Raw genomic sequence first — 13,229 nt, forward strand, 5'->3', positions numbered from 1 at the left:
ACATCACAGTAGCTCTCCAGAGTCAATTATTGAAGCTATAAAGTCTCTAGAGAAGTCAACAAAGGAGTGTATGCATAAGATTACCTTACTGACGGCCAGGCTTGATGATGTTCAAGAGGCAAATAAGATACTAAGCCGGTGCCGAAGGGCAAAAAGAACCCGACTACAGAAGGGAGGAGTAATGACAGTAGATGAAGCAAGGCAGGCAATTGATCAGATGGATGTTGATGCGCAGGTAGTTGCAGAATCGTCAAGAAGTAGTGGTCAAAGAAAGTCGGTCGGACCGGGGGTTCGGCGCTGTGGAGTGTGCGGTAAGCCCGGACATAATGCAAGAACGTGTCAAGTAGTAATTGGGATGTCTGGGGAAGAATATAGTGAGTAGTTTTAATTGATTAATTGATTTGTTGTGTTTTTATGATGATATCTACCTATATGGTGTAAGAAAAGTGGTTCACATACTTGGATGGTTCACATGCTTATCATGTACGTTAACTTTATTAATTTTAAGAATTTTGATCGGGGGAAAAACGATCCCTGCAAGCGATGAACTTTAAAAACATCGGCTGGGTAGACTGCAAAGAGAATACAGGAATAGGATAATGGAGTTATGGAAGGCGGGCAATTGAGTCTGCCTTGATTATAGTTTCTGGCATGCAGTTTGCACAAAATACTGCTCATGTTACCGATACCGTCTGTTAACTATCTACTTTTCTAATTTTCTACTCTATTACGCCCCAAAAACTCCTCTGATATAAATCCCGACACCTAAAAATCGGCTTCAACTTGGATAGTATAGCTCTTCTCCGTCTGCTTGACTACGGTAACCTTGACTCCCCAGCCAGGAACCTGGTATGAGCTCACTCCGCCGGGAATCAGGGACAGCGTTCCATCATTCTTGTCGTAAGCACTATCAGTACCGCAGCCACTTGATCCTGGGTTAACATCAAGAACACTGAGAGGGCCATAGCCTGTCTTGACAGAGGTGTCGACAGTGTATAGCAAGACACCGGGGGCGCAGACGCCTGGGTCAATACCCTCGCGGATACGAGCCTCGGCGACAAGTGCCGAAGTTTGGTTGACGGCGATGACAACGGCCTTGATGTCCTTTTCAGAAGTCTCCAGCTCCAGTGGTGAAAGAGTGTGTTCAGTAGTTCCTCGTTCTGCAACGCAGTCGACAGACTCGTCCTTAAGCCAGCCCATGCGCCATTTATCCCAGGCGAAGAAATCGGGGGCAATGCCAGAGACATCCCCCATGGCACTCCAGCCACCAACATAATAACCCAGGTCAAGATCTTCGAACGGGTAGTAGTCAGCCAAGCACATGGTGTGTCCCGTCTCGTGAGCCAAGACAATCCAGCTTTTCGATCCTCGGGATGTAAATGCGTCGCTTCCGATCGTGACCGTCTTCTTGGCAACGTAATCATCCTGTCTGGTGCTGGCTCCTGTAACGAAAGTGATGGATCGAGAGATTCCTCTTTCCCCAGCGCTGTTCACAGGAACAACGTAGAGGACATCTGATTCCGGGGGCGGGGGGCGAGTGCCTTTGTCTGTATAGGCGTCGAGAGCATCCTGAATGTATTCTTGATGTTCTACCCATGTAAGGCCTCGCTCCCAGCCATACGACGCCGCGGATTTGGGCATGCGGTAGAACTTAGTCAAATCAGCCGTGATGTTGAAAGACAGAGCCTCGTAAGAGGCCTGCTTGTACCATTCGGTGGTTTGGGGGACCACAGCGTCGTAGAGCGATTTGGGGGTTTCGCCTTGAGCGGATTCAGCATCAGAAAAGTCGACAAAGATCATGAAGCTGTTGAGAGTTCCGGTGCTGGGAGCACAACCCCCATCGTAGCCGAAGCCGGAACTCAGCTCCACGCTGTTATCAGCAGCTAACTTGCAAGCGGTTTTCGACTTAGGGGGCTTTGGTTTACATGCAGAAGCGCTGGCTATAGCAGGCAAGACAAGGGAAAGAAGAAGAGCCTTCATGCTTCGTGAGTTTGGTTGGAAGGAAGATGAGAGATGGTGAGTGACTGAAGATAGTTCTGACTTGACTCTGGCACATCTTTTATACTTATCTCGTTCTCAGCCTGTGAGACTCATCGTGCACCGACAGCTCGGAGTTTTACTAGCATTGCCAATTGTCGCGGCTGGCCGTTGTAGAAAGGTCCCCGAAAGCAAGGGTCCCTGTCATTAGGTAATAGAGGAAGAATGACCTATACCGCTTCTCAAAACCAATTACTCGCATATTACCAACAGCAAAGTCTCAATTGAGTCGTCAGCACGTTTCAGCTCCTGTAGCCACTGTCAGCGAAGCTCGCGGTTCACGTCAGCGGGTTTGGTCGGCTTTCCTGCGTCCCACTCAGTTCTATCAGGACCATGCCATGGATGCTTCTCTGGTTGGTTGGTATGCGGCTTGGTAGATGCTCTTAAGGTATTGTTATGGAGTTTCCATTATCAATCGTAAAATGAATCAATAACAAACTTGTGCTGCTACGCCATTAGGGCAGAAGCACAGCCCCTCTAAGCCCAAGGGTCTTGACAGGGGTCGGTGGAGCTGACCGAAGCTATGATGTGCCGCTATTGGTGGCAATTCTTGGTCAGATGGAGCGACTTGATGTCGGACGGTCTGCCCGACCTTGCAGCTGAAGGTCCCCGTTCGACGAAGGGGAAATAAGCATAAAAGATTGCCCGTGATTAAGGTCAGCCCAAACGGGTCTGAAAATGACATCAGCAGTAAGCATCTCACTGCCCCACGCAAACGGTGATATCGTTAGATCTAGAAGATATTTTTGAAACTGTGGTCTTCGTACTGATGGTGGAGAAAAGGAAGCATATTGAACAGCGTGAGCCCATGAATGATAGCTACGATGATAAAAAGGGTACAATATTCCGCTGTTGAATTCATCGTCATCACCATCAGTACTTCAACAACCAAGACAGCTCAAACGAAGCACTCAATCTTCAACTATTCCACCTTAATATCTAGCTTTAGCTTCAAACTCTATACTCATAATTTCCACCATCTACAATGCGCTACTCCTATACTCTTCTTGCCTTTGCCGTCACGGCTCTGGCTCTCCCTCTCAACAAGCCCGCCGACGACGGTAAATGGGCTCCTGGCAAATATGAAGGCAAGGGGACCAACTTCGACAATGGGAAGTGGTCCCCCGAAAAGTATGACAAGAGGGAAGATGATGGATCCTGGCACGTCGGCAAGTATGAGGGTGAGGGTACTGGCCACGATGATGGCAGGTGGACACCTACCAAGTACCCCGGCGACAAGTCCAACACCAAGAGGAACAACAATGATGGCTCTTGGGGGCCTGGAAAGTATGAGGGTGACTGTACCGACTATGATGATGGAAAGTGGACTCCTGAGAAGTACGACAAGAAGAACACTAAGAGAAAGGACGATGGCAAATGGGCTCCTGGGAAGTACGAGGGCAAGGGCACCGGCTTTGATGATGGCAAATAGAAGGGCAACTAGACAGTCCCTTGTCTGAGGATGGATTGATTCTGACTCTAGATGTAAATATTTTGCATATTGCTTCGGAAAAGTCTTTGTCTTTGAGCATTGAGACCGAAGCCTTATTCTATATAGAAACTATAGATGCAACCCACTTTACTTTGACCACCATGAAGAATATTTGTTCCCGTGGTGCTAGGTCTACCTATTCCGGAGGCTGCTGTTGCTCGCGCTTCTTCATCCTATAAATCTCCTTTGCGATCTGCTTTACTTGACATCCCATATGTTGCACCATAGGCCACATCTCAGCGTACTTTATCAGAGCCCCGATATTTTGACGCATGTGTTGACGGAGTTCTTCATCATCTTGGGCCACAAAGCGTAGGGACCATCTACTGAGGTGGATTGTAGATGAAAGTGTGATCATGTAAGCGAAGAAATGAGTGTGTCTCAGTAGAGGAACGCGGTAAGTGATCAACTTGCTGAGCTCCCTTGCAGCCCGGATCGTGCGTTTTGTATGCGAATTGAAGGCATCGCTGGATATAGCTGGCGTGTTAGGTGCGCACGCCTTGATATAGTAAGTCGAAGATGGATCCAGTTGCGAGTGGGGTTGGTGTAGGAGAATAGATATGGCGTTCCACATCATAATGGCCTGGAACATCATCTCATCGAGCTTGCCATCGCAAAAAGCGTCGTGTTTCGAAGGTGGCAAGCGCAGCATCCAGTTGGCGAGGAGTTTTTCGATGTGGTTGACGTTTGTTGGTGTTTTCTGGAAGGTGCCCAAAAAGCAAGCCAATTGGATTCGATAGGTATACGAGGAGAACGGCCTGCCGTCAAACAGCCCCATGTTTCCCATGTCGTAAGGATGCATAGGGGGAGGTATTTGCTACAAAGTATAAACATACAGTAAATACAGGGCTCTATAGTGCGACTTACTCCGGTGAGAAACTGATGCTCTTCACAAGGCAGAGCAACATCCGTGTGGACGTCATGCAGAGCGAAGATGTTGGTTTGATGTACACCTGATGTAAGGGCATCCACAACGTAGAGTTCCCACCATGTTCTCCGCCAGCTCTCCTCAAGTATCGGTATTCCTTGTCCGTTGGTGGTAGCAAACGTATGGGTGTTCATTTTTAGTTGGATAGAGATATCCCGAGCTTCTGCCATGAGCTTTGCAGCCCTTTTTAGTTGATGGTTGCCATCGAGTCCAATAATGAGAAGCAACATAGCCTGCAATAAGAAGCCATTTTTGGGAGGGTTCCCATCTATGAGGCGGAATGCCTTTTTGAAGAGATTGTGAGACGTGTCTTTCTCGACATATAGAGAACCAATCCAGCGTATAGCAGCAAGCAGGGGCTCCAGGCAGGAGCCCTGTGATATGACTAAAAGAGGCTCCTTCGGCGGTATAAAAGGATGGGCGGCGTGGAAATTGAGATAGAACGACTCGAGGTAAGGATCTCTTTAAGGAAGTGCCCGGGGTATCTCAGAGCTAAAGCCCAGGTCTGGTTCGCCTATGCCACCAACCGGATTCGGAATGGAAATGTGAGGCAAGCTAGTTGATACACTAGTTTGAGGAAACGTGGCAATTGGGAAACTTGTGTTGAAGCCCGAATAACTTGGGACAACACGGAAGAACTTGGTGGAATCAGTGATAAAAGGTAATTCCAGTGCGGATACCGGCGGAGCGGTAACGATTGTGGTGGGTGCGAGGGCAGCAATAGGAGCGGGACCTTGTGCTGCTGCAAGGTGACTGAGGGATCGTGTAGCTTTGCGTTTACGGCCACAATATCCGCGACGAGAAGTGACATAGACGCAGTCTAGATCAGCAGTTTTGCATCGGGAGCAAGGCCTTTCTCCATCGCATTTTAGGTGTCTTCTGCGCTGGTAGCCGGACCAAGTTAGCATTCAGATCTTTTGGGAGAAATGCGGTGTGGGCCCAGTAAGCCGAACTCACACAAACGAGACACGCAGCTGGGACCGGGGAGAGGTTACGACGAGTGGTCTTAGCCGCACAAGGCTCTGCAGATGTGAGCATAGCAGGCGCAGGGCTCTCAACACCAGGCCGCAATGGCAAATTGACAGCGGCAGGGACCATGAGCGCGTTGATTGGCGTGAGAACTCAGTGGAAACATACACGGTCTATGGCAGGTACATTGCAGTGAACGTCAAGGTTATAGACACTGGATGCAATTTCTGCCTAGTATGAGTAAGTATGTTGGTGTGGGCAATATGACTTTTCTCATCAGTAAGCAAAACGTGGTAAATACAAATTATAAAAGAACAATTTATGGGATTCAGCTCCTGCGCGTCGGCCTTTTGTTTATTCGCCGTCTAACCGACGCTGTATCATTGGATAGTGACCGAGACGGAGTTTTCCGCAATTCTGTAACAGTACAAGGCTGTGCAACGTAGAAGCTAACCAGAATTGAAGTTATCTGACGGCTCAACTGGCTCAGAAGAGATAAGCATAAAATTAGGAAATTGAATGATCCACTTGGTGAGGCTGACGAACAATCAAGAAACAACAGTACCTTCGTGCGCCAGCTATGGCTTGTTATTGGGCTCTTGCATACATCGTTTCTGTAATTGCATATGAACGTTTTAACAGGATAGACTTACTATACATACTACATCTTCAAATTTTTCTCAGCTTCCTCCTTTAACTTCTCCATGGCTCTCAATTACAGAGTCGGGCCAATACTTATTCTCGCCACTCCAATATCAGGTAATTCTGAAATCGTCAGCCCGTCAGGCAACAATTTGAGCAAAACGTTAAGATGTGAGCACAACCATGATTGCCCACATAGAAATTATGGCCCGATCTTTTGCCCTGTGGCTTAACAGCTTGTGTAACCGTTACAAGTAGCCCATGCGAGTTTCCGCCCAAAAGCCAGATTTTTAAAATACCTTAAGAATTTCAATTTACCTTAAAACGGTCGAAAATCTAATATAAGGTCAGTAACTTATCTAAATCTGTACCTTTCACATAAAAATACTGTCTAATTCTTATAAGGAGCAATTTACGAAAACCTACTTACACTATAAAATACAATATATAGCAAGGTTTATTATGAAAAATAAGATAACTAAAATCTAAAGAAAAAAGGCACTTGTTTATATGAAAAAGTACCTGTTGGCTCGAGCGGAGGGTAGGGTTAGGTTTAGGCATGGCAGATATTATGAGACCTAATGGTATCCAGGCAAACTCAACGGACGCTCGTGAGGTTAAGTAAGCACGATTCTGCTCACGGTGTGTGTTACTGTTAGGGTTAGTTGACCCCGCCCCTATCGATATTATTTCGACTCATAGCAAAAAGGTACCAATAGCCTTGGTTTTAAGGCCATTACCCCCAAATCCACAACGTCCATCGCTCAAGGCTTTTTCGACATGATAGATACCTTTGCTACTTTCGGAAGAAAGAGGAAACTGCATCGGTCTAATACCGTTGTTGGTTTTGATGGCAGCTCTTGTTAAATGCTCTCTAATGAAGCTCACTTTATTCGCCAGCTGCAGCCACAATAGGCCTAGGTTAGGCAAATGCACATCAGAACATGTTGTGGGGGGAGACACGGGTATCAATCTTTCAGTGGCGATTGATAAGAATTGATCCCCAGTGGGACCGGTACGGGCCGTGATTCCTCTAAATGAAATATTGCTTTTCTACGTACATAGCTTGCAGATCCTATCAAAATCCCCGTTAACCGAACATTACACCCCTTTATTTACAGATGTGGGAGAGACGCTGAAGTTACAGTGCCCTTGTTAAGTGATGGACCAAGATTAGGCTACTTTCCTGAGATAAGTGTACCAAAATAAAGTACGAATACAAGAGAAGGTCGAGACCTGTCTAAACCCGAACATGCAACCTATAGGATGCCGAACCATTCTTGCATACTGGTCTCATGGCCGTACCAGTCGACGATAATCGTCATCAGTACTCCAGGAATTTGCTGCGAGGTCATAATATCTTGGAGATCTATTATCCTGATGAAACCGTTCTGTCAATACCGCGAAGGTCCGCAATGTCCAAGCGATGCAGTCGTGCAAAGACGGCGGTAATTTGGCTTGGCGTTACTGGCTTATCGTTCACAACGAGTGGACATTGCCGCTCCGAAGAAGAGCCTGCCAAGGGAGGCAATGCAATTTGGGGCGGAAACGAGCTGCTGACAAGGACGAAAAGACTAATACCAAATCAAAACAAGAGGAAAAGTCTGAAGCTAAAGACGGCAGCGACAAGCCAGCCAAGCGACCGGCCAAGAAGGCCAAACCGTCACTTCCAGACATTCAGATGCGTATCGTCTTGACTGAGTTCACTCGCTGGGTAGGAGGCAAGAATAAGGAAGATCAAGATCGCTTAAGTAAGCGTGAGCTATTTGTTTTAATCTATGTTCTAGTGAAATGATAGAGAAAACTCCGGGATATGGGAATACAAATCGTTCAAGAGTCAACCATGCGACTATTTGGCAGCCCCTACTGTTGTCCGCACTGCCAAATTCCTGTATGCCCTTGCACGCGGCCCGACAGTCATCTAATAAACTTTCGCTGATCAGACTTTGGACAAGGGCACCCTGCTCGATATTGAGGACTTTATCCTCAAAGACAAAGAGGCCGTGAAAAGGCACCACATGGTCCTTGAGACATCAGGTCGCTCGAGCCAATGCAAACAGAGGCAAACTGCTTGTTGGTGTCCCCATCTGTTGCACAAAAAAAACCGCAATGATCCAGACAACTACAAAGCCATAGCTGATGCGAACGGCGCGATCTTGAACATCGATCGGGCTCGAAGCGGGACGACAATCCGATCCACAACCGCAGAGGAGGGGGATAACGCGCCACCCAAGCCGGTCTATCTATTAAGCAGCACACGTCCTGGTGAGAAATTCTGTGATATGGCGTACATTGCCAGCATGGAGCCTCGAATTGTTCCATCTGACTAGTTGCTCGATGTTGCAATGGCTCAACAGATCCGGTTTGATAACAAGTGTTTGGCAGAGAAGTTCTACGAAAATGCCCAGTAGTCCATTGATCTGGCTGTTGCTTGATGGCGTTCGGAATGGTTCAGCATCGCTGCGGATATTGGAGTCCGCTTGTCTGTGGCACTCGCTTATCAAGTACGTTACCGGTAAGTGGGTGCTACCGGTGGGTGGGTACTGCATGGTATTCGAGAGAAGCACAGCTCCTTACTTAGTATTCGCATCCCAGCCACCAGCAGATCGGACCACCTTAGTCACATGGTCTCAACAGCTCGCCACTGCGAGCTGGATAGGCAAGGAAAGAAAGGGAATCGTCATTTCAAGAAGTAAAATGCCTCCATTGTTCCAAAGCTTTATCTCCAGCCACTATTCCAAATAACATAGGCCATATTCCAGGCTGTTTTAACGGTGTCAATAACGCGACGAAGCATCCCTTTGTCTGAACATTTAACCGCCTCCCCATAAGGTATAAACATGCCAGACGGAGTGCGACGCATCCAGCTTGCTTGGCGGTCAAGCTGTATGTAGAAGTAATATGATGCGGATCATGTTCTTCGAATCTCCCAGATGTACCAGCCTGAGTTTGTATCGGCATCAATTAAATCCTCAGAGAATCTACCTGACACTTTAGGTGGACGAGATGCTTCTTGTGGTGAGAACAGCGAGACACAATGTCTATATAAGGCGCTAGAGGTGTAGCGTAAGACCGCTTCTGGGACTTGTACATGTTCTCGAGTTTTTAGTGTTGTTGATGGAAGCATCGCGATCGTCTTCCCATCAGAGAGTAATGAATTGCCCTCCGCCGGCTTTCGCGACCTGTCGAGCTTCAATATGATTCCGTCTTTGGAATTGGTATCGGTACTGATATCGCAGTCGTCATCGTCGTCGTCGTTTTTAATATCAACGGCAATACATTGCTCGACTTTATAGTTTCAAATACGATCTGGGGAACTCCCCAAATCGGAAAATAGCTGGAAACAGTCCGGAAGCAAGGAAATAACTCAATTCGTGACCTCAATGTTAGACAAGTAGAGCTGAACTCCGGGAATACAAGAACAAGGCGTCCAGCTCGTTGTTAAGGTGCGTATGGAAGAATGGGAGACTAATCACAAGGGCCCTTCCCGGCGCATGACATTTGCAAGTGAAGGTTGCATCTAATGAGAAAGGAAATACTGTTCATCATTACATCATACATGTAAATAGCAGTAATGATATCTCGAGTTAGTTAAGGCTTCTAAGGTGAAGTCTAAACTCGACAAATTTACACACTTACTTAGACCTAGTGGTCAGAATAACGTTTCCCGACTCCAGGTTCTCGGTAGATTCTAAAGAACAGTGCTTGTCCTTGACGAACTTGGGCCAAGTATTTGTCAAGACCAGATATTTGATACTGGCCTCAGCAGCATCAAAGATGCTGCCATCAAAATCCTCTGCGATATCTCCCCAGTAGAGAGTCCTATCATTAACTTCTATCGAAGCAGTGATGATTCCGTTTTCGGATCCATGGGCAGACGCACCAGAAGAGTTGACATTGGCTGGTGTGGTCATCATGAATGATTCGAAGGGCAGAGCGGGGTCTACTGCGCGTTTCTCTCCATAAAGAGTCCTAGCCGAGGCCTCAAATACATTCTCGAGCTTTTTTATGTCGTGAGAGGAGAGGTTCACTTGGAATTCGGCATATTGAGCGCTGACAAAGTTGGCATAGATGCGAAGCGCGCTGTTGAATCGTTCATGTACAAGTTCTTGAGTGGCAGAATCCTCTTGGTTCTTTGGACTTCGGACAGAGGCAGGAAGAGATGATTTCCACTCAGCGATAGCTCTAAGGAAAGCAATATTCTCGCCGGAAAAATCTCGAAGGGCAGAAAACTGTTGAAGGGGCTCTGGGTTCCGTTCAAGGACATATTCAAGAGCGCCCATAGTAAAAATACTTTCACTAGAGATCTGACTTTTGATAGACCCGTCCTTGGACCAAGCAGTCCGCGATGAGCCTGCCACTGTCGTCGATCTAGTGGTAATAGATTTCGCGCTGCCCTGCGCTAGGGTCTTATTAGACTCCCACTGAGTAATGATATCAAGGGTTTCTTGTCGAAGGGACTGGTGTTTGAAGACCTCCCAGCAGGGAAGGAAGATAGTAAAGATCTCAAGAATCATAATGGAGAGGGCGATCCTGGGTCAATTTAATAAGATGAGTTATGCGAGCAGGGCTGGGCTCTGACTTATACGTACCATTGAGGGGGAACGAAAACACTATTAACGGGTGCCATGGCAGGGATATAGAGAGCGATAAGCCACATTGGAGCGGCGTGGAGGTTAGCCAAACAGCAGGCAATAGTTTGAACTCTCCATCCTTGGGTATCGCGGATGTTTCGAGACTTCCATAGAATAATGGGAGCGATGGCCCAAGCCCAGACTAGTTGCCAAACAATAGAAGGCCACCTGAACATGTGTTAGCGTCTTAGATGCCAGCGACTGGATTCATGGTCAGATTAATGTACCATTCCCAACCTTTACGGGCTGCTGCCTTTTGTTGCGATTCTGTGCCAGTAACCTCTGTGCCGGAAATGCCAAACGAGTTGTGAAATTTGCGCGAAACGATGAACATAAAGATAGTCAAGAGGAACTATGTCATATTAGCCTTGCCCGTCTAGTCAAAAGAGCGCTCTTCAGAAGCCATTTTTCATCGAGATACTGCGTGTTAAAGTTGATGAGATGGTTGAGCTACCTTGGTGAGAAAGCGGGGGTCGAGCGGGGTGATTCCAGACTTTTGGCACGTGATTGTAGCTTCAAAGTTTCCTACCTGGAATAGCATACCAAGGCCTACGAGAACCAGCATTCTATTGGTATAGTCAAGACTGCCATAACGTCCAATCAGGCCACGTCTTTGAGTTTGTTCTGACTTTGGCCTAGCACTACCGCCGACGAACAACTTCTTTTGAGATTTGGCGACAGAGAGGAAGCGACTATTGGAAGCATGGAATAAAGCGACGCCAAATGGAAGCCAAATGCTCATGATCCAGAACTCGATAGCAGGCGGGAAGAGAAGCGCGAAGACATAGACCCACTAAACGGTGAGCCAGTAGAAGTGGAGTAGAATAACAGCAGTGAACGAAAGAAAAAGGCCGCGAATTCTAAGGATTGGCATATCACGTCGACGATAGAGGAATGCTATGCCAGCAAGCAAGAGGATGGTCCAAACTGTCGAGAAGACGATCCAGAAGGTGCCTACTCCTTCGAAACGGGCATGAGGCTTCTCCTCATCTCTCCGCATCCACCCCAAAGCCTTATCCATAGAACTAAGGTCCATGGTTAGTTCTGAGGAAAAGAAACTTTTTTGTTTTTTGGGTCGGAGAGGGTTTAAAGCGGGAGCGTTACATAAGATCAAGGAGATATTTGTTTTGTTATAAGGAGCGTGTGGGAAAGGAACGAGATGCTTCGCAACAAGCTTACAAGTAGAGACAAGGGAGTCTTAAATACTTTCATGCAGTTGGGACATAATGGGCGACTGGCGGCAAGCAAATAGCTCTAGACACACATGCTCCACCTACATGAGAGAATTGTGTGAGAACGCCCCCGGAGATAGGAAGTGGAGCCCAGGAAGTGGCAGAAACCCCGCCTCTCCTGGCCCCTGGTGCCTCAGCAGTTTGGTTCCATCGCTTCTCGCATTTCCTTCTCTGGCACCCTGATCTCGTGAACCTACTCTTAACTCATTCAAAAGTAGGACCCCGAGGTGTCAACCCGCAACCATGCACCATGCTAATGCATGGGTCAACTGCATGGACGTGTCAAGACCCGAACCTCAACGCTCAACTCCGGTTAATGGTATTCACAATAATTCGTTTTTTGTGGTGCTCAGACTCAAGATCGCCACGCAAATAATACCAGACGATTGAGTGACGCTCAGTTTTGTTCCGGCAAGTGGGTTTACGTGAACCAATCAGTCAATCAGCTGTGCCAGAAGTTATCCGGCTGGGTAAGCCACAGGTTAAAATCGTCATTGTGACAGGCAAATCAGCCTAGTGGAGTGGGACCTTATTTATTAGTGCAAAAGTCTATCAGCCACATTATCCAGCGCGACGGAAGGGTTTTCTTCAATTTTCTTTTGTTGGCTTTTGCCTTGAGCCTTTTAGGCGTTACTTGTACTTCATATTTCAATTCACATTGTATTAATTATTATTCGCTCTCTTTATATGATCACATATAACTATAGCGATAGACTATAAGTATAAGTTATATCTACCATATTTAGACAATAATTATAACGAATAAAGCGAACTTGATTAAACACTGATAAGCGCAATTTACTTATCCCTTTGAGTGCCACAGCCCTTAGGCGGGGTCACGACAGGGGTATAGAGCCAATCAAGATAAATGAACCCAACGGTACTTTTCCACACATACTAATTTGTATGATGGTAAAAGTCCCAGCAGTTTTGATTGTTACAAAGAGCTACCTTACAGACTTGGCAAATCTCTTACGAACTTCCGGTACCTCGCACGTACTAACCTTATGACTAAGCTAAGTGTGGCGAGTGACCTTCCTAAGGGCTGTGGCACTCAAAGGGATAAAGAGAAACCTCTGCGCCTATAGTTGGCTGAGCTGCAGGCCTAGACTGACTTTCGACACCTTTACCATAGATAATCCCAGTTAAATCGTAAAACTCGTCAAACTTCAATTGTTTAGCTCCGGCACTACATGTTACGGCTTGGTCCACCGCAAAGCTCTATGAGCAGCTGTAAGCACCACTGTAATTGCTACAATAGCGATTATAGCCCAATCTGTTGCTCTGTGGCTTAG

The 13,229-nt window shown here is 47.0% G+C and overlaps 6 protein-coding genes across 6 annotated transcripts; 2 read left to right on the forward strand and 4 right to left on the reverse strand.

The window, feature by feature from the left end:
• Positions 1-765: 765 nt before the first annotated feature.
• On the reverse strand, positions 766-1,980 carry FOBCDRAFT_241787 (uncharacterized protein; the record flags this gene model as incomplete). Its single annotated transcript, XM_059610399.1, has 2 exons — positions 766-825; positions 862-1,980. The coding sequence occupies 2 exons, from the start codon at positions 1,978-1,980 to the stop codon at positions 766-768; spliced, it is 1,179 nt and encodes a 392-aa protein (XP_059465366.1).
• Positions 1,981-3,022: 1,042 nt separating this feature from the next.
• FOBCDRAFT_204175 (uncharacterized protein) lies at positions 3,023-3,469 on the forward strand (the record flags this gene model as incomplete). Its single annotated transcript, XM_054705709.1, has 1 exon — positions 3,023-3,469. One exon carries the CDS (start codon positions 3,023-3,025, stop codon positions 3,467-3,469), a length of 447 nt encoding a protein of 148 aa, XP_054561684.1.
• Positions 3,470-3,665: 196 nt separating this feature from the next.
• FOBCDRAFT_251799 (uncharacterized protein) lies at positions 3,666-5,555 on the reverse strand (the record flags this gene model as incomplete). Its single annotated transcript, XM_059610966.1, has 4 exons — positions 3,666-4,346; positions 4,397-4,917; positions 4,981-5,341; positions 5,415-5,555. 4 exons carry the CDS (start codon positions 5,553-5,555, stop codon positions 3,666-3,668), a joined length of 1,704 nt encoding a protein of 567 aa, XP_059465367.1.
• Positions 5,556-7,494: 1,939 nt separating this feature from the next.
• FOBCDRAFT_276807 (uncharacterized protein) lies at positions 7,495-8,398 on the forward strand (the record flags this gene model as incomplete). Its single annotated transcript, XM_059611525.1, has 2 exons — positions 7,495-7,782; positions 8,012-8,398. The coding sequence occupies 2 exons, from the start codon at positions 7,495-7,497 to the stop codon at positions 8,396-8,398; spliced, it is 675 nt and encodes a 224-aa protein (XP_059465368.1).
• Positions 8,399-8,787: 389 nt separating this feature from the next.
• On the reverse strand, positions 8,788-8,949 carry FOBCDRAFT_139327 (uncharacterized protein; the record flags this gene model as incomplete). Its single annotated transcript, XM_059608041.1, has 1 exon — positions 8,788-8,949. A coding segment is annotated over one exon (162 nt), but the record flags the coding sequence as incomplete, so codon positions are not given.
• Positions 8,950-9,604: 655 nt separating this feature from the next.
• FOBCDRAFT_227753 (uncharacterized protein) lies at positions 9,605-11,136 on the reverse strand (the record flags this gene model as incomplete). The annotated part of the gene is made up of 3 exons (XM_054705713.2): positions 10,930-11,136; positions 10,661-10,870; positions 9,605-10,601 (listed from the first exon to the last, which is right to left on the reverse strand). Coding segments are annotated over exons 1-3 (1,211 nt in total), but the record flags the coding sequence as incomplete, so codon positions are not given.
• Positions 11,137-13,229: the final 2,093 nt, after the last annotated feature.

The sequence above is a fragment of the Fusarium oxysporum genome, chromosome VII, assembly GCF_013085055.1.
Source record: "Fusarium oxysporum Fo47 chromosome VII, complete sequence".
NCBI classification, from domain to species: Eukaryota; Fungi; Ascomycota; class Sordariomycetes; order Hypocreales; family Nectriaceae; genus Fusarium; species Fusarium oxysporum.